Source organism: Leptidea sinapis, chromosome 2, assembly GCF_905404315.1.
Source record: "Leptidea sinapis chromosome 2, ilLepSina1.1, whole genome shotgun sequence".
Taxonomy (NCBI): Eukaryota; Metazoa; Arthropoda; class Insecta; order Lepidoptera; family Pieridae; genus Leptidea; species Leptidea sinapis.
Window position 1 is genome coordinate 19,721,974 of NC_066266.1, and position 26,201 is coordinate 19,748,174.

Sequence of the window (26,201 nt, forward strand, 5' to 3'; positions counted from 1 at the left end):
AGGATACTATTATTAAGAGTCATAATCTGTTCATTGTAAGCCCGATCACGCGAGCAATGTAACTTTGTTGTCCATAGAAGAATGTAAGAAGGATGTTATCTCACCCGAAAATCGGCCTATACCCACTTTATAAAAACTTTGGATGAAATATAAAAAGTAACCCCCTTATTCATAATGGTCCGCTAACTTTAAACAGCCGCTAAGGAGTGTTTTTTTCTCATTCTGATTTAGGTCAATAGAAGAAGACAGAGTGAGAATTAACAATGCTTTAATTTAGCAGGCTACTATGAATTAGGGGGTATATGATTACATTTAGTAACGAAAATACCAACTTACGATGCAGTTAAATGAGGCTTTTATAAAGTTCGTAACTCTAATTTAGGCGTTAAAAAATCATTAAATAAATACCCATTAGATGTTCAAATACCAAATATTTCAATAGTTTTATTTTCAATCAAAAATTAAAATCCGAGATTTTTAAAAATTTCGTTCAATCAGTCTTCAAAGCACAAAAGCAAAGTTTTTCATGCCATATATTTTTTTTCCGTCTAATTACGACCTAAACTACCGAAATTTAATGCTTTGCAATCAAAGTCAAATTTCATGTTGACCCGTGTAATAGAATAGACGTATATGAAAAAATTTTGACTAAAAAACCGACACATTAAGGACATCTGGACTGTATTTCGAGAACGCCACCGAACAAACAACTGCGTTGAAGGATGACACTTGAATTTAAATAAAATTGTGGGTCGAAGGAAGCCAAATTTGGTACATTTACTAAATATTTTTCAAAAGGTAGCAGACTATAGTGCCATGCGAACAGCACATAAAAATTCAAATAAAAGAAGTACAGCTCTGATTAAATACGACACCTTTATTGCAAACTGTCAAACTGAATTAATTAATGGAGACTGTTTATGTATTGGGCACTTTTTAGAAAAAAATAAATGAACTTTACTTAATTAAATAAAAATCGAAATTCTTTTTTTAAAATGATATGCTATTTTTATTTTTGCTTCCGGAAAGTTTGCTTTAAATGCCTTTAGATCCGGTAATTAATTTGTGACAGAATATGTTCAAAAAAATGTATTACGAAATTCAAAAAAACTGTTGAAAAAGGTTTGTGTGGTAAAGGTTACTATAACATAAATGACTTTTTTTAATGATACCACAGATTGGGAATTGAGCGACCGTCCTCTTACCATATTGTATTAAGAAAAAAGGCCGCTGTGCGGGCGTTTTTATCAGGTCTGATGCATACTTTATCGAATTGATGTTTTTTTTACTTTCAATAAGTGATATCATTACTATTTTGAATATCGGCCCAGAGCCTCGTCCGTATAACTATCCAACGCGAAAATGATGCAAGAATTGCTTGACGACTCTTCCCCGTAATGATAGTTTTACTTTAATGTAATAATAGTATTGTTAAGATATATATAATAATAATTATGGGAAAACTTTCCTTGTTGCGTTAATGCTGTAATTTTTTGTTAATTTCTTATGTGCGAAAACGAAAAATGTCTGTAGTATATATTACTATTTTTATTTATACTTATTTAAACGTCAGTTTATGGTTTTTTCAAAAGAAGACGTGGTACCGGCAGACCATTGTTGAAATGATATTCTAACGTCAATTCTAAAAAAAAATATAATATATTAATTATGCCTATACATTAAAGTAAAAATAAATATATTTAATCAAGTTTACACCGAGTGCGGTGTATTAATATCCTTATAACGGATTTTTTGACACTCATTTGTGTCTTGATTAATGGATCAAAGTGGACATAAAAGTGGAAAACGATCCACCAATGGATCTTAGTGGACAAAGCGCAAAAAAGGATAAATATTAAAAACTTACAATCTTAACACAAATACATTTAAAAATTACCTTATATCGAAGTCCAAACATCACTCTCCCCAAAACCCTTACTTCTTATCGAAAGCGGAGCAATCACTCTTGTTAAGATTTGTATAATAGAAAATATGCCCGAGCTGAATAAAAATATTGTTACATTTAGTGGCTTAGGAAATACCAAAAATCCATTAAATTCATTAGGTTGTATATCTATCGAAATTGAATCAATAAAACATGATTTTCACCTCATATCTGATTTCGAATTTTCATACGATGGTATTATAGGAAATGCCATTAATTATATACATATAGCGATGCCAAGCCCTAAACAAAATAAAACTTATTATTATAAAGGTTGTCTGGCCACGCGTGTCTGGCTTAAAAGTCACTCGTGGCGAGTGTAGGCACTACCTACCTACCTACTATTACATTTGGCTTGGCACCGTCTTCAAAGCTATCAATATGTAGCACATACAAATAATAGTATTTTATTAATATTAAAGGTAAATGTTTTCATAAGAGGTGTATTATATTACATTTTTTGTTATTTGATACTTTTCAGTTTTTAGACGGTTTTTGTTAAACGTAGTTTTTGTTTACTTTTTAGGTGTCAAATATTAGTAAGTAAAATATATAAAATCAAGTTGAATGAAAACTCCTACAATTGCCGCCGTACACAAAAAACAACAATATTATCCAGGTAGAAAAACATTATAAAAAATGTTTATAAAATGAAAACTACTGGGCCAAACTATCTAATTTTTTTATTGGACCAATTGGTATCTACATATTTCACATCGAAATAAAGAAGAATTACGTAAATCGAATCATAAATCTCAGATTAATCGGTGTACATACATAAAAAAAATACCGATCGAATTGAGAACCTCCACCTTTTTGAAGTCGGTTGATAAAAGTAAAATAGATTAATTATACTCTGAAGGAACTTTGTATTGATAACTTAGTATTCATATACTTTATTTATGAATTTTGTACACAATCACAGTAAACAAGATTCGATTGTTAATTTATTGTAAGAGGCTTTCCACGCGCGAAATAAAGCATCTCGTTTTAGTAGCATAGTATTGGTCTTTGGTAAGCCACGGTTCAGTACTTCGCTTCCGTTTAACTATAATTTCATTTTGAGACTCCAAATAAATACTGCTAAAAATATAATCAATGGACACGTACTTAGTACACGTTTATCCGCAATAAGATTCTCGTCATACAAAACTTTGAGTACGTATTTACCTTCACAGCTGTTGCTTTGCGGAATTTTCATACACATCACCTACAGCGCAGTGGTCCGATATATTGCACTCTTATGGCCGTTCTCAATATATAGTATATCTACTACGGATAGAGATCATTTACTAACTTCTACTGTCAGTAATTATCTGTCAATAATCTGAAGCTGCCCCAATATACCCGATAATGACTTATCTTTTCGCCTTATATTGGGACGCGTGAATTGCAATTTCCATACAAACTTCTATCGCTCGTAAGCAATACGTCCTCCCATTGACAGACAGCGTGCACAGATATGGTGAATAACCGCCGATAAGTTTATTGGGACAGAAAAGTCAACGATAGTCACGATTTTTATCTCAAATAAGAGATAGACTGTATATTGGGAACGGCCTTAATACGCACGCCTCACACGTCCCCTGTGTCGTTTCGCACACACACGTCATCTATTCATTACGTTTCAAGCCGGCAGTCAACGATCTCCTCGCATGTTGTTTCAAAACTTGGTATTGCGTTTATTAGGCCTAGTTCGTTATTAAGGCCCGTATTAATAGATCAATCTCAAACTAGAGTACTTGAGTGCGTCTCAGATGAGACTGACTTGAGGCGTGAACGATGCCTTAAGTCTGTCGCTAATTAATAGACGCTACTTGAGTTCAACTCAGCTGAGATTATTCTCAAGTAGTAGCTCAAGACGAACTCATGTTTCTTTTTTTATTTCTTGGCCTAGTTACCAAAATTGAGCTAAATTGAATTTTTATCATTATTTTCATCGTTTGTGATTATTTTGATGACATTTTTTGTGATACAATTATTTATCTCATTTTAATTCTTTTGGAAAATTATCAGGCATCAATCAAACAACAAAATTTTTGACCTAAAGGTCTAGATACCAGGCCATAAACTCAAAAAAATAAATGTTACGTGCGTAAATGACAGGACATACAGATGACAGTCAAGTCCTACAACAGCGATTTGTTCAAAAAGCCACAAAATACAAATTGTTGTTGTTGTTGCGAGAATCAAATCGAATCGAGAAGAGATATTGTTTGATGCAATGGATAAACGGCAGAAGTTTGTCTTTTCCCCTAAAATTACTAATGTAAATTTAAAAAAAGTATAGCTCAGTGGTGGAAAACAAACAGACGGACGGGACTACGCTTGGGAAAAAAAATTAAGCGTGGGATGCCATAACCCGGGAGTTTAATGCAAGCCCCCTTACACCCCGTTCACACTAGTCGTAAGTCGCATATGACTAAGAGCTAGTTCAGACATGGCGGATTCCGCGCGGATGCAAATCGCGCGGTTGAACCGCGCGGATCCTAATTACATTAGCGCCTTACAAATCGTTCATACCTGTCCGCACGGATTGACAATCCGCGCGGCTCAACCGCTAAAAATGAATTCGCGCGGTCGCCGCTCGGTTTTATTTACTTGACGTACCTAGAGGGCGTTCAGTTGCTCCGCGGAAGCCGCGCGTATCGGACGGTGACAATGGATCGCTTCGACACCGAGCTATTCATCGATGAGGTGGAAAAAAGACCTGCTTTGTGGAACATCCAATGTGCAGAATATTCTAACAAAACGATTAAAAACGGAGCTTGGCAGGAGCTGGTGGAGATTTTTGGAGAAAATGAGGATTCTTTGGAAAAGAAGGTTCTTTTTGGTCAGTAGACATTTAATTATACATTTTACCAGGGTAGTTTACATGTTTTGTAATAGACAGTCCACCCCAAATAACTGAAATGTGTATAACGTTGTTTGGCGGTACGTAACGAGCGCGGGAAAACTATCACGTTACCACAGTAACGTATAGCTATTAACTGTAATATGTACAACCCACCAACGCGACGCGCCATCTTGAGTTTAGTTATTTGGCGCGAACTGTAACAATTTTAATTTCATATTTTCGTGTCTTGCCATTCTACACGACCCTCATTCACAAAGTAATTAGCATATTTGTCTCTAATGTTTAATGATGATGGTGTACCCCTTCCTGCATGTAATGTAATAAGATTACTCATTGGCGCAGTATGTAAAGTATCTTCATACTGTATACCATCTCTAGTTCTAACAAAATTGTGTAGCACGCAACAGGCCTTTATTATGTCTTCGGCAAAGTCTATATTCACGTTTATAGGCCTATGAAAAATGCGCCACTTGTTTGCCAGAATTCCGAAAGTGCATTCAATAAAACGTCGAGCTCTTGATAACCTGTAATTAAATATTTTTTTTTCATATGATAGCCCTTTACCTGCATAGGGTCGCATTACATTTTCGGATAAACCAAACGCTTCATCGCCAACTATGACGTATGGCAATGGTTTAGGATCTGTTTCAGATATTGGTTTAGGTTTTGGTATGTGTAATGACTTTTCTATTAACCTTTTATAAAATGCTGAATTTTTAAAAATTGCAGAATCACTACTTTTTCCGTAAGATCCGATATCTATGAAAGTAAAACAATAGTTACTATCACAAAGTGCCAACAGTACTATGGAAAAAAAAGTTTTGTAATTATAATACAAAGAACCCGAATCTTTGGGTTTTGTAATCCTTATATGCTTGCCATCTATGGCGCCTATGCAATTGGGAAAATTTGCATATTTTTCAAAATCTTTAGCTATTTTCTTCCATATATCTTCGCTGGGTTCAGGCATGACGTTTTTTGTGACTTTTTCCCACAGAGTTTCACATACTTCACGGACAATTCCTGTGATTGTAGATTTGCCAAGACGAAAGTTGTAATGTAGTTCTCCAAAGGAACAACCAGTACCCAGATATCTGAAAAATAAAATATTAATCTGTATCGTTTTGAAAGTCTGCCGGGTCCGCTAGTTAAAGCATAATGAGTGTCTTGAATTACCTAACCGCTACTGTATTTATATTTGTTAAAGATAGTGATTTCTGTTCCAGGTGTATCATTACAAAAAAAATGGAAGAACATCCGTGATGCTTATAATAAGGAATTCAAGAAAGGCAAATCAATTCCTTCTGGTTCTGGTGCATGTAAAGGTTCAAAATACATGTATTTCGACCGGCTTTCTTTTCTTCAGAAGACGATAGAAAACAAAGAAACTATCACAAACATAGATGAAGCCAAAAATGAAGAAATTCGGAACATTGACCAAAAGCTAGATAATTTTGTAAATGCACGTGAAATACAACCGGTACCCAATAAAAGGAAGAAAACTAAAATTACTTCAGAAGAGCGATTGGCTAACATATTAGAAAATAGTATTGAATCAAGAGATAAAATACAAAGACAAATACAAGAAAGTATGTCAAAGCAAGATGATGATGATAAACTTTTTTGCATGTCATTGTATAAAGAGTTAAAGAAAGTTCCAGAAAATAAACGATTGGCTACTAAAATTGAATTGCTCCAGGTAATACAGAAAGGGCAGAAATTACCATCGCCTATTCATATCACGAGCCAGCAAAACACGCATAATGCAGTATTTTGGCAAAACCAACAATATTCAAACCCACAAGGATATTTCACTGGATATTCTACAATAGTACCAGGAGAGTCTCCATCGCCTTTATCATGCAATAGCACTGACGATTCACAGTCTTCTATAGTACAAAATATATATTCTGACGTATAAAATAAATATCTTACCTTAATGTGATCACGAGTTTTTCTTCTGGGGACACGCTTGACCTCATATGGGTATCATTAGATTCAATTTGTTTACTCATCATTTCTAATAATTCATCAAATGAATTTATCGACATTCTCAAATAATTGAAGAATTTTGGTTCAAAACTTCTTAATTTTGGATATAAAGTCTGAAACTGACCATGAGTAAACCGATCGCGTAATATTGGATGCACCCAATACTGCCGTTTCTTCTTTCTTTCTTTTTTACGGAGCAACAAGTACACACATATTGCTTCTTCGACTTCCATGATTGGACTGTCACCCTATGCGAATAACGGCACTCCGCATGTACATCCGCGCCTGTCTGAACACTTGCGTTTAGAACCGCGCGATTTGCATCCGCGCGGAATCCGCCATGTCTGAACTAGCTCTAAAAGTCGAATGCTCTGGTCACCTATGCACATTCTTGTCTCGGCCCCCGCGCCGAGCAGACTACTACACGCGCCTGTGCTCACGCTCCGCTACGCCGCCACGCTACGCCCAGTGCTACGCTACGCAGCTCCGCTACGTGTGGTACGAGGTATACTACGCCAAGTTCGACTGGTTACGTCGAATTCGTTCCGGCCCGCAGCTTCTTTACAGCAATTTTTATTGTAGTAAGTGAGTTGCGTGTCATCGCGGTTGAGCTGAAGGATACCTAACGGTGACAACTAACTCGGCTAACGTTGACCCGGTGCGTTTCTCAGGCCTCCAGACCTGAGAGAAACCGGACGACCCGATCCCATTGCACTTGGGCTTTCCCAAGGGTGACGGTTCGCGGCTATAACCATTAGGGATAGCCGCGTCTCTTCCAACCCCCGTTGCTCCCTGCCCTCGGCGGGGAGACTTCATCAGTATGGCTCCATCAGCGGACCCTCGCAACGCCCTTATAATCCAGATTGCGGCTTTGCTTAAAGCCGCAAATATCCACGTCGACCAGTCGCTACTCGATAGCTTCATCTCCTCCGCGGTCAACACTCAAAGTCGGCCCCTTGCTGACTCCCCCGCGTCCCCCGATGAGCCCTCCGCTCACAAATCTACTTCCGAGGACATGGAGTTCTCCGACTCCGCCTCCTGCGGCCGAAAGCGGCCAGTCCAGTCCTCCTCTGAGGACTCTGACAACGGAACTGTCACAGGCTCCGTTGTCAACACCTCCCGATGTCCCTCTGGTGAACCTTTCCAACTGGTTCAATCCAGGAAGAAGCGCCAGTCCAAGCGCTCAGCCACCACGTCGGATAACGTACTCTCCGCGGCAACCCCTGTACCTCTAATGTCTCTCGACATTAGCTTGCCCGAGGTCTCTGTCACCTCTTCTATGAAGCCAGCCACGCGCTGCACGCCTGTCCTCCCTGCAAATAAGCCCCCACCGCCTATCTTCATACGAGACAAGGCAAAGTGGACTTATGTTGCACAGCTCTGCGCCGACATAAAGGTGCAATACACCCGAGCCACAAACACGGGTGAAGCCATCCGCGTAGTCGTCCCTACTACGGAGGACTTCCGAGTCCTCACTCGCCTCCTCACTCATAAGAGTGTTGCTTACCACACCTATGCGCTCCCGGAAGAGCGCAAAGTGAAAGCCATTCTACGTGGCGTCCCGTACGAGCTCCCCAGTGAGGTCATCCTAGAGGACCTGACCAAGCAAGGGTTCAAGGCCGAGGCTGTACACAAAATGTACAGCCGATCCGGCAGGAAATACCCACTGGCTCTGGTTATCCTCACCAATGTCCCCGAGTCGAGGGAAATCTTCAAGAGAGAGCTCATCGTATGTGGGCTCTCTAACATCCGTGTAGAAGCTCCACACAGACGGGGCTTCCCAGGGCAGTGCCATCGCTGCCAGCTTTATGGCCACGCAGCTGCAAACTGCTCAGCCCCGCCTAGGTGCGTCAAGTGCCTAGAGCCACACACAACCAAGGAGTGCAAACGCACCCGCGATGCGGAGACTCCTCCCGCTTGCGTCCTTTGTGGGCAGGAAGGACATCCCGCGAACTACCGCGGATGTCCCCGCGCCCCTCGTCCCTCAACAACGAAGCCTGCTAAGAAGCAGTCTTCAAAACCAGGGCCACCTCCGGCCATTGGCGCGAACTTCCCTCAATTGAGGAACAGGACAACCGGGCCTTTACTCTCCACTTCTTGGAGACAAGCAGCCCCGATCTCCCAGACATCTAATGTCAATTCCCGCCCCGTGCAAGTCACCCCGAGTGGCCGCAGATGGGCAACACCTACTCAACCAGACTCAGGAGTGCATAACCCCCTGAGTTTCTTGAAGAATGGAGAATTCGACATTAAAGAATTCAACATTCTCGCCGATAAATTCAAATCAGCTAGGTCTCCTGCTGAGCGCCTTATTGCAATGATAGAGCACCAAGACCTGGTGAATTCTTTGTACTAATGTCCCAATCGCGTAACGCTTCATCACCGAACATGGGGCGAGTGAAGCCTCAGGGCTTAACACTTGTCTCATTCAATACGCGCGGCCTGCGCACAAACCTCCCAGAGATTAAGGAATTTGTTCGCAACAAGGACATCGATCTATTGCTTATCCAAGAAACATTCCTTAAACCCGACGCTTCAAAGGGATTATCGATCCCTTCCTACTCTCTTGTACACAATGGCAGAGCCGACGACCGTCGTGGCGGAGGCACAGCCATTTACTACAAGAAATCCCATCATTGCTCGCAAATCGCTACTCCAGTGCTTGCCAACATGGAAGCAACCGTCTGTCAGTTAGGCATGTCAGGTCATCCGTCTCTGATCATAGCCTCAATCTACCTCCCTACTCTCAAGATCCCTCTCCAGAGCGACCTTGAGACTCTCCTCTCACTAGGTGACTCGGTCATCTTGTTTGGAGATTTCAACTCCAAACACGCTGACTGGAAGTGCCTATCCACAAACGGGAATGGCATCAAGCTCCGCCGTCTAATTAGGTCTATGGACTTAGACGTCCTAAGTCCCACCTCTCCAACACACTACCCGGATAACGTAGCACACTCTCCCGATATTTTAGACATCGCCTTGGTCAAGGGTGTCGCTCTTAATTTAAGGGCGATCGAACCACTCGATGACCTGGGCTCCGACCATCGTCCAGTCTCCCTCAAGCTCGGGCCCCATGCCCCCACCCCTACCACCACACACCCTAAAACCCTCACCAACTGGGAGGGTTATAGGGAATCTCTTGCATCAGCTTTTGATGCCCACAATTCACCGTATGCAATCTCGTCCAACTATTTTGATAGTACGGATAAGATTGACATCACGGTAAAAGCACTTACTCAAACAGTGAAGTCCGCTCTCCATGACAACGAGCGGGTGGTTAAGGTTAACAGCCATAAGCTCCCGCTTGATGTCATGAACCTCATTAGAACCAAGAATGCAGCTCTCAGAAGAGCCGCCAAGTACCCAACGCCCAACTATAGGTCACGCGCTAACTTCCTCCAGAGCCAAGTTAGGTTACGTCTCTCCGAATTGAGGAATTCCAATTGGGATTCACTCATGGAGAACATATCCCCTTCACACCAGGCGTATTACAAAGTGGCGAAAGCCCTTCGTACTGACGCAATATTCCACACTCCGCCTTTGATACGCCCCGACGGCAGTACAGCTTTCGAGGACAGGGATAAAGCGGAGTGTTTTGCTGAAAGCATTGCTTCACAGTGCTCACCCAGCACTTCTTCTTTCGAACCCCTCCACGTAGCGTCGGTGGAGAATGAGGTCAGCCGTCTGAACTCAATGCCTCTCACCGACGATCCCATTTCAACTTCTGTAGAGGAGGTTAAATCCATCATCCGTGGATTAAAACCTCGCAAAGCTCCAGGAGCCGACGGTATTTCCAACCTGGCGCTCAAACACTTCCCCGAGCAGGTGATCTTCTTTCTTGTCCTCCTCTTCAACGCCTGCCTCGACCACTGCTTCTTTCCAACCGCTTGGAAAGAGTCCATAGTTATAGGGATCCCTAAACCAGGGAAACCCCTCAATATCCCCTCCAACCATCGCCCCATCAGCCTCCTCAAGGCTATGGGGAAAGTCTTTGAACGGGTCATTCTGTTCCGTATGAGAAAGCATCTCTTTCCAACGGACGGCCCTCCCTTAATAATAAATCAACAATTCGGCTTTCGTGCTAAACACTCTTGTCCTCAGCAAGTCCACCGCATTGTAGAGTACATCTACAGCGGGTTCTATCCCAAACGTAAGAAGACAATCGCTGTCTTCTTCGACGTCGCCAAGGCTTTTGACAAAGTCTGGCACGAAGGCCTAATATATAAACTCCACGCTCTAGGCCTCACATCCCGATTAGTCCGCATAGTAGCTTCTTATCTTCACAAACGTACCTTTCGTTTCAGACACGAAGGTGTCCTCTCCTCCCCTCGCCTGCTCACGGCTGGGGTACCACAGGGCTCAGTGCTCTCACCACTTCTATACATATCGTATACCAACGATATTCCCATCCCTAGAAATGGAGTCCAACTCTCTCTTTTCGCTGACGATACCGCTCTCTACGTCCAGTCCCAACAGATATCTTCAGTCCTCTCCAGGCTCCAACGCTCAGTTAATGAGCTAGGTGACTGGTTTAGGAAATGGCGTATTGAGGTCAACCCGGATAAAAGCTCCGCAGTCCGTTTTGATTTTAAGCGCAGACGCTTCTGCCGGGATCGACCCATTCATCTATTAGGCTCCCCTATCCCCTTCAGGTCCACAACCAAGTACTTGGGTGTGACCCTCGACTCCCAACTCACCTTCAGGCCTCACGTCAAGAAGGTGACCGGAACCGCCCGCTTCTATCTGTACCGCCTAAACAGTATGTTAGGTAGGCACAGTAAAATGTCTTTTAGGAACAAGCGAACACTCTTCAAGGTTTGCATTCGACCGGTTTTGACTTACGCCGCTCCAGTTTTCGCTCATGCGAAACCCAATATTATAGACAAACTACAAACAGTTCAATCCATTTTCTGCCGTAAGGCTGTCAATGCCCACTGGTGTGTTAGAAACGCAGACCTTCACCGGGACTTAGAGCTCCCCACCATCCAACAACACCTTAAGTGCTTGTCTGAAACATTCTTTAAGTCCTCAGACAATCACCCAAATCCCCTAATTAAGGAGGCAGCGGATTATACCGCCTCCCCTCCTTCACGTTATCAAATCAGGAGGCCCAGACACGCCCTCTCCGATCCCCCTAACAAACTCTCGTCTGACCTGGAACGCCTCTTGGCATCCGGGGACAATCAGACGCATTTAGATTCACCCCTTTTTTGTGATCATCCTTCTGATGTGACTAGTCCCAATTAGATAGCACCCTCTGTGCAATATCCCAGCGGAAACTCCATAGGGAGTGCCGCTTGCGCCTCTCTCTCCCCATGAGAAGGTCGCCTTCGATGTAGGCTTAGAGGGCACCTGCCCAAAGCCAACTGCAGGTGGTGTTTAGTGGGTAGGCACCTAGGTTTTCACGTGAGTCCCACATAACCAACGCAGACTTAGGCTGCGTTGGTATGCATGAGCATTCACCACCTCCCTCCCGTCGTTATCCCGGAGGGTAGCCCATTCCCTTGCTTGGGCGCAAAAAAAAAAAAAATCACCTATGCACACTTTATATGGAGCTGTTCACATTGGATGAGACGCGATTTTTAGTCTAATACGACTCAAAAAACATCCGACGGGCCAGCGCCCGTTGTAAGACTAAAAATCGCGTCGAATCGTGCTCGCATAGGTGCCTGCTTGTTGCTGTTCACACTAGTCGTGCATCTAATCGACTCGAGCGCGTTATTACCTCTCTCCCCGCCCCGCTTCCTAGATCGCTACAGATTGCTTGCTCACTCCATTCGTGTTGTATTCGTCGTGTTCGTTTCGCGCGCGCTGTTTTTGTTTGTTGTGTGAAAATGGAGAAAGAAATAAAACCCGAAGAACTAATTCCATTAGTTCACGAAAGAGCAGTCCTTTGGGATAAAACTTTAAATGACTACAAAAATAATAATCTGAAACTATTGGCCTGGCGCGAAATTTGTACCATACTAATACCTAATTTTGAAAACATGGAAGAAAAAGAAAGACAACATTTCGGTAAGTGCCAGTAAAGTTTATTAACTATTATACTACATAGTTATGTATGTATTTACAGTTGTATTATTAATTTTTAACTCATTTATATTATGCGTATCGCGAATTAGCCAAGGCAGCGAACCAATCGGGGAAGTAAAATAGTCTGCAAAGTCCGATCGTAAACATTTGCAATCGGACCACCACGAGGATTATGTACTCTCTGTTGTTGATCTTGTTCTTGTATCGATTGTTCTAGTGCAAGTTGAATATCTTCAAAGTTTAGACCATCCCTTTCTCTTAAATAATTATGCAAAACTGCACAGGCTTTCACAATATGGATAGCGGTGTCTGGGTGGACATCCAATGGTCGATGCAGTATTCTCCATTTATTAGCTACAATTCCAAAAGCACACTCAACAAATCTTCTTGCACGGCATAATCGATAATTAAATATTCTTTTCGTATCATCCAAATGATTGCCTCCAAAAGGTCTCATTAAATTTGTAGTCAGGGGGAAAGCTTCATCGCCAACTATAGGGCATATCCTTTTCGATTCATGAAGAGGCTTTGGCTTTGGTATGTTTAAACTACCATCATTCAGTTTCTTCCTTGAATATGGAAGAATCGCATTCTTTCCCATATGAACCAACACTTATATAAATGAAACGGTATTCTGCATCCACAACAGCTAGTAAAACAAATGAAAAATAACCTTTGTAATTGAAATACATTGAGCCGCTTTGATTTGATTTCACTACTCTAATATGCTTGCTGTCGAAGGCTCCAATACAGTGTGGGAAGTTAGCTTTAATATCAAAACCATTTGCGATGTTTTCCCATTTATTTTCATTGTCGGGCAACTTCATAAACTCTTCTTTTAATGTATCCCAGATAATGCAACTCATTTCTTTGATAATTTTACTAACAGTTGATACCCCGACTCTGAAATTGTAGTGCAGGTCTTTGAAGGAACTTCCTGACGCACAATATCTGAAAATAATGTTGCAATATAATTTCAGGTAAATTAGTATTGACCAAGTGGACGAACATACGGAATGTCTGGATCTGAACAAACAAAAATGATGAAAAAATATCAGGATCAGGGGCAAAGTCGTCAAAGCCATATGTATATAAAGAGCAAATGGATTTTTTGCGTAAAGTTGCTAGACCTAATCCTCCTCAAGAGTCTGTTGCGTCGCGTATATGTCAACCAGGGACAGAAGGCAGTACTCAGTTGTCTGAGAATTCGCAACCAAGCACTTCTAAAAGACAAAAGAGCATGCCACCAGAGCAACATGTAATGGACTTAAGATGTCAAAATGAGCGAGTTTTTAGACAGCAGGCTATCACAACAAACTGATCCCCCAATTTTATCATTTTTTAAAGGTATCCTACCCTATGTTACGTCTTTCGACGATGATGAAACGTTGGAGCTTCAATCAGGTGTATTATCACTGATACAACAAATCAAAAAGAAACGTGAAAACAGACTTTATGCAAATAATTATAATTACGCGCGTGATAGCACACGGCGATCGGGGTATTCGACACAGAACTATAATTATTTATCTACCGATGAATCCGGATATTCCTCTCAAAACCAGGCTGTTCTTACCCCACATGGGTCTGGATATGCAAGACGTCAAACGTATCAGGAAGGATCGCCTGCTGCATCTACTTGGTCGGAAAGTACTGACTTTTTCTCCGATTTTTTAATTATTGTAATATGTTGCGCAGTTTACCTACTTTAGAGCTAGTTCAGACATGGCGGATTCCGCGCGGATGCAAATCGCGCGGTTGAACCGCGCGGATCCTAATTACATTAGCGCCTTACAAATCGTTCATACCTGTCCGCACGGATTGACAATCCGCGCGGCTCAACCGCTAAAAATGAATTCGCGCGGTCGCCGCTCGGTTTTATTTACTTGACGTACCTAGAGGGCGTTCAGTTGCTCCGCGGAAGCCGCGCGTATCGGACGGTGACAATGGATCGCTTCGACACCGAGCTATTCATCGATGAGGTGGAAAAAAGACCTGCTTTGTGGAACATCCAATGTGCAGAATATTCTAACAAAACGATTAAAAACGGAGCTTGGCAGGAGCTGGTGGAGATTTTTGGAGAAAATGAGGATTCTTTGGAAAAGAAGGTTCTTTTTGGTCAGTAGACATTTAATTATACATTTTACCAGGGTAGTTTACATGTTTTGTAATAGACAGTCCACCCCAAATAACTGAAATGTGTATAACGTTGTTTGGCGGTACGTAACGAGCGCGGGAAAACTATCACGTTACCACAGTAACGTATAGCTATTAACTGTAATATGTACAACCCACCAACGCGACGCGCCATCTTGAGTTTAGTTATTTGGCGCGAACTGTAACAATTTTAATTTCATATTTTCGTGTCTTGCCATTCTACACGACCCTCATTCACAAAGTAATTAGCATATTTGTCTCTAATGTTTAATGATGATGGTGTACCCCTTCCTGCATGTAATGTAATAAGATTACTCATTGGCGCAGTATGTAAAGTATCTTCATACTGTATACCATCTCTAGTTCTAACAAAATTGTGTAGCACGCAACAGGCCTTTATTATGTCTTCGGCAAAGTCTATATTCACGTTTATAGGCCTATGAAAAATGCGCCACTTGTTTGCCAGAATTCCGAAAGTGCATTCAATAAAACGTCGAGCTCTTGATAACCTGTAATTAAATATTTTTTTTTCATATGATAGCCCTTTACCTGCATAGGGTCGCATTACATTTTCGGATAAACCAAACGCTTCATCGCCAACTATGACGTATGGCAATGGTTTAGGATCTGTTTCAGATATTGGTTTAGGTTTTGGTATGTGTAATGACTTTTCTATTAACCTTTTATAAAATGCTGAATTTTTAAAAATTGCAGAATCACTACTTTTTCCGTAAGATCCGATATCTATGAAAGTAAAACAATAGTTACTATCACAAAGTGCCAACAGTACTATGGAAAAAAAAGTTTTGTAATTATAATACAAAGAACCCGAATCTTTGGGTTTTGTAATCCTTATATGCTTGCCATCTATGGCGCCTATGCAATTGGGAAAATTTGCATATTTTTCAAAATCTTTAGCTATTTTCTTCCATATATCTTCGCTGGGTTCAGGCATGACGTTTTTTGTGACTTTTTCCCACAGAGTTTCACATACTTCACGGACAATTCCTGTGATTGTAGATTTGCCAAGACGAAAGTTGTAATGTAGTTCTCCAAAGGAACAACCAGTACCCAGATATCTGAAAAATAAAATATTAATCTGTATCGTTTTGAAAGTCTGCCGGGTCCGCTAGTTAAAGCATAATGAGTGTCTTGAATTACCTAACCGCTACTGTATTTATATTTGTTAAAGATAGTGATTTCTGTTCCAGGTGTATCATTACAAAAAAAATGGAAGAACATCCGTGATGCTTATAATAAGGAATTCAAGAAAGGCAAATCAATTCCTTCTGGTTCTGGTGCATGTAAAGGTTCAAAATACATGTATTTCGACCGGCTTTCTTTTCTTCAGAAGACGATAGAAAACAAAGAAACTATCACAAACATAGATGAAGCCAAAAATGAAGAAATTCGGAACATTGACCAAAAGCTAGATAATTTTGTAAATGCACTTGAAATACAACCGGTACCCAATAAAAGGAAGAAAACTAAAATTACTTCAGAAGAGCGATTGGCTAACATATTAGAAAATAGTATTGAATCAAGAGATAAAATACAAAGACAAATACAAGAAAGTATGTCAAAGCAAGATGATGATGATAAACTTTTTTGCATGTCATTGTATAAAGAGTTAAAGAAAGTTCCAGAAAATAAACGATTGGCTACTAAAATTGAATTGCTCCAGGTAATACAGAAAGGGCAGAAATTACCATCGCCTATTCATATCACGAGCCAGCAAAACACGCATAATGCAGTATTTTGGCAAAACCAACAATATTCAAACCCACAAGGATATTTCACTGGATATTCTACAATAGTACCAGGAGAGTCTCCATCGCCTTTATCATGCAATAGCACTGACGATTCACAGTCTTCTATAGTACAAAATATATATTCTGACGTATAAAATAAATATCTTACCTTAATGTGATCACGAGTTTTTCTTCTGGGGACACGCTTGACCTCATATGGGTATCATTAGATTCAATTTGTTTACTCATCATTTCTAATAATTCATCAAATGAATTTATCGACATTCTCAAATAATTGAAGAATTTTGGTTCAAAACTTCTTAATTTTGGATATAAAGTCTGAAACTGACCATGAGTAAACCGATCGCGTAATATTGGATGCACCCAATACTGCCGTTTCTTCTTTCTTTCTTTTTTACGGAGCAACAAGTACACACATATTGCTTCTTCGACTTCCATGATTGGACTGTCACCCTATGCGAATAACGGCACTCCGCATGTACATCCGCGCCTGTCTGAACACTTGCGTTTAGAACCGCGCGATTTGCATCCGCGCGGAATCCGCCATGTCTGAACTAGCTCTAAAATAAACAAGTTAAAATAAATTTTGTTTCAATTTCAGTACACCTTAGAAATCACACTACAACTGTTACAATCAGACTACTATACTACAAATACAATCTGAATATTTGTAGCAGTTGTAGTGTGCTTCTAAAAAAAAACACATTGTAACGTTGTATCTACATTACATACGTTATTTTACATAAAGTAATAAAACTAATAAATAAAAAAACGTTAACACTTTTGTGCGCGAGCGTAGGCGAGTTTTTTGCTGTTCATAAAAAATGCATATCACGGCTGCGCTCGCTAATAGCAACACGTCATTATATGTGCAGTGACTTATCACGTTTGCCGTAAAAATACCTAAGTTATATTATTTTTTGATCACCTGTAGTCTTAGCATAATATAAAAAAATAGTTTCAAGGATTATCGTCACCTCGATATTCTAAGTGTTGGACACGTGTTAATATTATTTGAGTAATTGTAAAACTTAGTAGTATTTATTTTAAAATGTAGTATTTTAGCAAACATTTAATTTTCTTTTCAAAATTAATTATTCTTTCTTTGCTTTCGCTTTCTTTTCTTTTTTTATTATTGTAACTCCGTTCTGATTGTGAACAACTACATCTCCTGCTTACGGCTTCACCCTTAATGATAGACACGGACGCACGTGGTTCACAATCAGCGGAGACATAAAAATGTGGTCTTAACTGTGGACATCATTCACAGGGTTCCAGAATAAGATTTTTGAACGTGATAGGATATAATTCCACCAAGTTCCGGTGATTAGTTACCCGGACACCGAGAATCGGAAATCACCTGTGACACGTCGAGTCATAAACTCCAGCTGAGGGGCCTGCACCGGCGTCTTCAACGTCAGGGGAGTACCGAGCTACTAAGGGCGAACTAGATCAACCAACAATACACCCTACGACACTTGCTCAAATTTTATTTTAATTATTGTTAATAAGCATCATTTAAAGGCCGGTACGGGTAGTTTCATTTCAACCCCCCCCGTAGCCGTAGCAACATAGGCTGCACTAAAAGTATCGCGAATGGAATATTTACACTGTTCCTGTCATATTAAAATCGTTTTAATTGAAAACTCCTTGGTTTTAAAAATCGAATACCATTTATTTATTTAAAAAAGGATTCTCGGTCTTGTCACAAGGTCTTTTCAAACTTGTTTAGTCGTTGAGAAAATGGAATTGACTCGAGAAAATTCTAGAGCGATGATTTATTATAACTTTCGAAGTGGTTTAACACAAAAACAGTGTGTTGACCAGATGATTTCTGCATTTGGTGATGAAGCCCCACCCAAAACCACAATTTATCGCTGGTTTGCTGATTTTCAAAGTGGACGTGTCAAGCTCAGTGATGATCCCCGTCAAGGTCGTCCAAAAACTGCAGTCACCAAAGAAAACGTTGATGCTGTGCGTAAGCTGATTGAGGAAGATCGACATGTGACATACCGCGAAATTCAGGCCACTTTAGGCATTGGCATGAGTCAAATACAAATAATCTTGCATGAAAAATTAGGTGTAAAAAAGTTGTTTTCCCGATGGATACCGCATTTGCTCTGTGAAGAGCAAAAAACGGCTCGCGTTACTAGGTGCGTCAGAAATCTCGAAATATTCCACGCAGGATCCTCAAATGCTGTATACAACATCGTATCAGGTGACGAATCCTGGATATACGCGTACGAACCCGAAACAAAAAACCAGTCACGAGTGTGGGTGTTCGAAAATGAGTTAAAGCCAACAAAAATTGTTCGTTCACGGAGTGTTGCATAAGAAATGGTGGCCACGTTTGTCCCCAAAACCGGCCATGTTGCGACTATTCCTCTTGAGGGACAAAGAACGGTTAATACAGAATGGTATTCTAGTATTTGTTTGCCACAGGTCGTTTCTGAACACCGTAAAGAGAACTGCAACCGCCGCATCATCCTCCGTCGCGACAATGCGAGTTTTCACACCGCGCACAGAACAAAAGAGTTTTTATACAAAACGGCGATTTTGGAGACCCCAACTTCCGAATGGAATGGTTGCTTCAATGATTGGTTCCATCGTATGGAAAAATGTGTCAAATTTCGCGGAGAATACTTCGAAAAGCAATAAATACATTTTTAAATAGTAATGTTGTGTCACTTCCTTGATTTCCGAAATTTTCAGTGCCGCCCTCGTACCTAAGAAATATCGACAGTCTTTCTTCAGGACAAATGCAGTCTCTAAATGTCGTATTCCGATACGTGATGCTCGCAGAAACTCTTGACAGTAAGGTCGTTGAAAGTTGCTTGTGACATTTTAAAATAATTAAAGAATTTTCGTTCGTCATTTTTTAATTCATGTATGAAATTTTTATAACTTCCCAAAGTCGATCTTTCTGTTAGGATTGGGTGCATCCAGTATTTTCTTGGAATTGACTTTTTTTTTCAACTTTTTTAATTTTCTTCGTAAGTAGTAGAGCACAACAAGTTCTTCGTCGGCGTCCATCTCGCGAGTTCGCTACGTACCGAATGGCGCGAAACTACGACCTATAACGACTCGCGACGCAGTGTGGACAGGTACATCAGACTTTCGACTTTTAGTAATATGCGACTTACGACTAGTGTGAACGGGCTGTTACTTTGCATCAGGTAAGTTCAATATTTTTTTAATGCCATTAACATAACTCTATAGAGAGGTTTAACGATAACCTAAATTAGTAAATGAATGCAATCAACAATTATCTAAATCATTTATTATTCAAGAAAAGACATCAACAAATTTTCAGTGGATTGTAATTTATTATTATTACTTTTAAGGTGATGCATCAACAACTGCGCAAGCTGTGGCAGAACCTTAAGTAGCGGCAAAGGGATGCCTTAACCAAAGAAAGGTACTTATCCCTTTTTTTGTGTATTCATTATATGTTTGATGATAATTTAAGTATTTTATATTTGTTATTGTTTAAAAAAAATATATTTTTTCTTTCATAGGCAGCATCGGTTCGTCACAGGTGGAGGTCCTGCTGTAGAGGATGCCGACATCGACCCCGATGTTAGCCAAATAACATCGTCTCTAATTGTTGGTGTTGAAAATGCTATTGATAGTCTCCACAGAATTAGGTATGTTTAGCATTACTATTAAACACTTTTAATATTAATTTAATTGTTTGTAAATAGTAATGGTCATATCCGTTTTGTGCAGTTGTCCGAGCCCTACATCCCAGCATACAATAAGGGAGGAATATACGATTTTATTGACGACAGTTATTGCCGCACATAAACTCATTCAGTATGGATTTCATTCCAGATACAAAACAACCTACCGACGAGGTGGCTCCCGACCAGAAGAAGGGTAAGCATAAGACCGGAAAAGGCTCGCAGGCTCGGCGCAATGAAGCGTTTAGAAGAAAGAAAAATCAAGAGACTGACGCCGCTATTCAAGCCGGAATCTTTGCCCGACTGAAGATTAAGGACCCAACCTCCGTCTCCTCCATTCCTCTTGCAAGTCAGGTCCACCCCGTGATAACTCCAATCACATTCAACACGCTACCAACCTATGTAGATCGTGTTTGGGACACCATGGAAGCAACAGGAACTAGGCCTTTTGGTACACTCAATACGCTAGAAAACAAGAACATCTTTAAGAAAGGGATGCAGATACTGGCAGAGGTGAAACTCTGCTTTGCACAGCGTGCTCACCAGGATAAACCTGATGAAGATCTCCCGTCCAGAAAATTGTACACGACTGAGGAGCTAAATGACTACAATAATATGGCTGAACAACTGCCTTATCCACTCGCAATCTATCTAGAATGCATTGGAAATACTATTGATAGAAAACAAGTCATCACTCCAGTGCTCGCCACAATTGACGGTGAATATGCTAACGCATCTGGTGCTATAACTTATGCGCCACGTAATCTCCTGCCACTCCTAAGATTGTTACGTGCTGGTGTATGCATCAATAATGAAGTACACACTATTGCTCAAGCGTTGAATGACCTGCCTGGTATACAATGGGAGGAATTTGAAGGGCCACCGGTGCCACCAGCACCTGCGCCTAGAATGGTACGACTCACACGCGCATCATTCAACTTTTGGACCGAATCCGACGGTCAGAACTTCAAGATCAGATGGACCGACACCGAATACAGGATCTTTGTAAAGATTGTCCAGTCTATGGCTTCACGACGAGGTTTTAACGTCAAGGGAGGAATATATTTATAATTAAATATATTAACTTTATTCTTTGCAGAGTATTCAATAGTGCTCGAGTCTCCCTCCCCAAATCTTGATACAGAACCAACACCATCCACATCAACTGCTCCTTTTGTTATTACAATAGCAACACCACTTCAGACGCCGACACCACCACGTCCAATCCAGACGCTGACACCACCACGTCCTATCCAGACGCCGACACCATCACGTCCTATCCAGACGCCGACACCACCACGTCCTATCCAGACGCCGACACCACCACGTCCTATCCTAAGATCACAAGACGCTGCTGCCATTAGAGGAACGGTCGATGTACTTCGAAATGAGAATGAAGACAGGAAGCAGCGTCTCGATGAACTACATCAGCTGCAAAAGGAACTGCTTATGGAACAAATGAAGGAGGCTCGAACCAAAACTGAGGAGGCTCGAGCCAAAACTGAAGAGGCTCGAGCCAAATCTGAGTTGGCTCAATTTATACTACATCAACATAAATCAGGTGATTCTCAATTTTCAATTGACCCTACAGTCTTATATATAGTATCACATCATGTTCAGTAAACAATTATAGCCTAGTTGTCTGTCAGTAGGTACATGTTACATTTTGAATAGTGCAAGTGACAGGTAAATTTCTTGATTATCAAAATAAGCACATCAAAATAGTCAGGACTCTCCTGGCAATGTATAATGTATGACTGGTCTCTCACACTATTACTAATCAACTTGTAAACTGGGCATTAGTCTCTCAAATGATGTAAATGATTGATATGTAACTAACATAATACACTTTGTTCCAGGTCAACTATGAATAAGAATATGTTCCAGGTTAAATATGAATTAATAAAAATAATGATTAAAACCATACATTTCTTCTCAATAACTATCTTTTATCTGTCTAAATTCCTACATGACATATAGTTTATTTATTTATTTATTGCTCCAACAGGGTGAGCACCAATACATAGATATAACTCTTTAAGTGACACCCCAATTATGGGTGCAAATCGAGAGCAATCAATAAACGAACACAAACAAAGCATTACTTACGTTTTAGCAAATTAATAAAAATATATATCAGAATTTCAATATTTTAAATATATTAAATTCGACCTAGGGAAAAAGAGCTCAACAAATAAATCATTGTTAATACATTAGTGACTAAATTGCAAAATACGACATATTACACATATAAGCGAAAGCTAGTACATAACAGGGTGTGAGGACATAACAGAGTGCAGTATTTTTCTTTTGTAGCTGTGGATGTGATCAGAGAAGATATCAATAGCTTGGTGTCTTGTCGACATCCCACCACCCTTAATATAATTATCATCGCCATTGACAGTGCAGTTAACAGTGTTGTAAGTACTTGTGATTCTGTTCAAAGGAGAATGGAGGCCCAGATTCAACCGATTTACTCTAACACAGGGTTTCTTAAAGTGGCGTCCGTAAAGAATGTGCTAGGGGTCCGCAGCAGCTCAGTAAACATTGAATATTATACCTAATATTTATTTTTAATATTCTGCTCTAACAGAATATAATGATTTATTTTACCATTAACTATGTAAAATAATTTGAAATAATTGAATTCCTGAGGACAAGATACCGCTGAGGCATATGCATAGCCTCTTGGCGCGGAGAATTTGAATTGTTGCCCCCCGGACTATCGTCAGCGAGGATTCGTCCACGCCGACGGCTGCCTAGAAAACACAACGGTGTTGGATACGGTTCCGGGGGACAGCAGGAGCAAGCTGCGGAAATGTCATGTGGCTGTGCTAGACTTCTCCAAGGCCTTTGACACAGTGTCGCACGCGGCGCTTGTCAAGCTACTTGTAGGGAGAGGCTTACCCATGGCTTTCTGTGACTACGTTGCTCGCCTTTACCGAACAGCCCCGACTACGTTGGCGACTTCGGAGGGGACGAGTGACCCTGTGAAATTGGGGAAGGGAGTTCGGCAGGGGGACCCGCTGTCTCCGATCCTGTTCAACATAGCGATGGACATTATACTGGCTTCTTTGCCTTCAGGGGTAGGGTACCGTCTAGGAACGCAGATCATCTGCGCCCTAACGTATGACCTCGTGCTGATCGCGAGCACAAAGGCGGGACTTCAGCAGTCCATCGATGTGGTGCACAGGGTTGGAATGATGATGGGCCTCCATCTGAATCGTTTGAAAAGCGCCGTGCTCTCGTTAGTACCAGATGGACATCCATTACATCGCCGAAAACACCTTTAAAGTGGATCAGGCAAGCCACTTGTGTGGAAAGATGGCGCTATCTCGGAGTTGACTTCACTCCGGCTGGATCAGTGATAGTAGAGCAGGACATAAAAAAGGCCTTACACAATATCTCAAAGGCCCCTCTTAAGAAGCAACAACGCGCGCGGGGTGCCGCTGTTGAGTTAACACACGAAACTGTATCGCTGCCGAATTTAAATATAAACGGTCAAAACATTATAATTATACTCTTTTTAATAGTATATTCCAAAGTTGCAATCAAAACTCAATAGTGTCAAGAATAAATGATCCAATTTCATCTAACAATAAAAAAGTTACAAGCAAAATTAGAAGAGAAAAATCTGTTAAATTAAAACATAATGAGTTAAGTGACGTGTTCAAACGAGCACCGCGAAGTAAGCGGTCAACCGGTGATGCGTCATCATCGACGAGGCGGGCGACGCGACGCGGCGGTGAGTGCTACACGACCACATTCCGGTTTGAGGACTTAACTAATTCGTCACCGTCATGTGCTAATAATTGTAGATTAATTTCGCCGTTAAACGCATTGACAATATAGCAGGGGTGCGGCGAGTGGGGTTCGATAGAAGAAGTGTTTCAAATCTCAGTGAATATTGATAAGTTTTTATTTTTTTGGTACTTGTTTATTTTAATTATTAATAATTCTTTTTTTATATTGCTCTTTTTATTTAAAATGGATTAGAATAATTGTTCTAAATGCAAGAAACATATTATAAACAAGGAAGTTTTGGTCTGCTCAACGTGCTGGAAAAAATTTCATGTCACATGTACTAATGTTACAATATGCAGGTTTTATTATACAATGCAGAAACATAACAAAGAGAAATGGAAGTGTAACATTTGCACTGTAAATTTGAATATTAATGCTAATAACTCTCCTTTGCCAACAACGTCAAAGGCTCTACTAGATGAGAGTAAATTCACTGGAAAATCTCCTGATTATGTGACAAAAAGAGCAAAGTACGAAATTAAGGTTCCAACCGAAAACTCTTTTTCATCTCTAGAATTAGAAGAATCAGACATTACTGATAGATTAAGCAGAAGTTGTCCAGACCTTACCAGAGACTTAAATGAAGTGATTGAAGAACTACAGGAGAAAAATTTGAAACTTCAGGATAAATTAGATAGCGCTGAGGAGGAGATAGCAAACCAATTATAGGAAATATATTCCTTAAAAAAGCAGCTTGAAGATTATGCACGCTACATACGAAAACTAGCTCCAGTTTCAACAATTAAACACAGCTCAAGAAAATCAAAATGCAACACTCCGTGCTCCACTACTGCTTCGGAAAAAGTCAGGAAAATATTATCGTATACACCGACAGTAAGCCCAAAATCAATTACAAATCTAAATAAGTCACTTGAACCACTGTGTAATCAGTAAGAGGCCGTCAGAAAGCTACAAACTGTAAATCAACATAATGAATCTAATCGAGAGTCCCAGATATCTCTTTTAAAGAATAATATCCACAAAGATTCTGTATGTGAAACAAAATCTGGTAAGAAGCCACGGAACAGTAAAAAACACTTTTCCTCATAGGTGACGAAGAACTTTTAGGCTTATCTGCTACACTTATTAAGAGCCGGTATGGTAAATGGAATGACAACTACACCCCATTTAGTTTTATTATAAATAGTTGCACAAGCAAGGAAATTTTGGAATATTTAAAAAATACAAAACATGCTTGAACAAATACTGATACTATTATATTAAGCTTAGGTAGTAATGACAAAAATCCTGAAACTCTACACAAAAATATCTGTTTGATACTCGACATGCTGAAGAATGCCACTGTTATGGTTTTACCTGTAAACACCAATCCCTATCTTAATGAATCTTATTTGAATTATAACCTTAAACTCTGGACCAAAAACTCATACAAATGTTCTTTTATAAATATTGACAAGTCAAACATACATCAGTATATATACATCAAAACCGTTTGCAAAAAAAATAATTTTCTAATTGACACTTATGAATATGACGCTATGTTTTTGAACTTTCAAAACAGACGAAAAAGAAGAACCACTCTTGGACTATTTTCCTCGCGCTCCTAAGCCTTCAAATGTAATCTGTCAACCTAAGACAGACGAGTCGACTGCTAACGCACGTATAAAAGGTACCATACCCTATTATTTTCCAATGCTTATTAAACGGCAAGTTAATGAATTAAAACCGGGACAGTAATTCAATTTGTTTTCGTCCCTCAAGTGGAAACTAATATGTCCTTGCTACAGACTATCACATAGACAGCTTTTGACTATCTTATAACGAAATTCCAGTTCGAGTGTTGCTCTATATTAATACCTCACAATAATATAATAATTGTATGCGTTTACAAAAATCATTTTAAGCTGATTGCAGACATAGATTTGTTTTTCTATAAATTTGAGTCATTAATTAATAAATACAATTTTAAATATCCAAAAAGGAGGATTATTGTTGCA

The 26,201-nt window shown here is 40.2% G+C and overlaps 4 protein-coding genes across 4 annotated transcripts; 2 read left to right on the forward strand and 2 right to left on the reverse strand.

Annotated features, from left to right (window-relative positions):
* Positions 1-4,367: 4,367 nt before the first annotated feature.
* Positions 4,368-6,747, forward strand: LOC126974988 (uncharacterized). Its single transcript, XM_050822776.1, has 2 exons — positions 4,368-4,778; positions 6,029-6,747. The coding sequence occupies exons 1-2, from the start codon at positions 4,607-4,609 to the stop codon at positions 6,721-6,723; spliced, it is 867 nt and encodes a 288-aa protein (XP_050678733.1). The 5' UTR covers positions 4,368-4,606; the 3' UTR covers positions 6,724-6,747.
* LOC126974975 (uncharacterized) lies at positions 4,770-7,155 on the reverse strand. Its single transcript, XM_050822751.1, has 2 exons — positions 6,738-7,155; positions 4,770-5,896 (listed from the first exon to the last, which is right to left on the reverse strand). The coding sequence occupies exons 1-2, from the start codon at positions 7,025-7,027 to the stop codon at positions 5,014-5,016; spliced, it is 1,173 nt and encodes a 390-aa protein (XP_050678708.1). The 5' UTR covers positions 7,028-7,155; the 3' UTR covers positions 4,770-5,013.
* A 7,373-nt stretch (positions 7,156-14,528) lies between these two features.
* On the forward strand, positions 14,529-16,914 carry LOC126974997 (uncharacterized). The gene is made up of 2 exons (XM_050822788.1): positions 14,529-14,945; positions 16,196-16,914. The coding sequence occupies exons 1-2, from the start codon at positions 14,774-14,776 to the stop codon at positions 16,888-16,890; spliced, it is 867 nt and encodes a 288-aa protein (XP_050678745.1). The 5' UTR covers positions 14,529-14,773; the 3' UTR covers positions 16,891-16,914.
* LOC126974983 (uncharacterized) lies at positions 14,937-17,320 on the reverse strand. Its single transcript, XM_050822764.1, has 2 exons — positions 16,905-17,320; positions 14,937-16,063 (listed from the first exon to the last, which is right to left on the reverse strand). The coding sequence occupies exons 1-2, from the start codon at positions 17,192-17,194 to the stop codon at positions 15,181-15,183; spliced, it is 1,173 nt and encodes a 390-aa protein (XP_050678721.1). The 5' UTR covers positions 17,195-17,320; the 3' UTR covers positions 14,937-15,180.
* Positions 17,321-26,201: the final 8,881 nt, after the last annotated feature.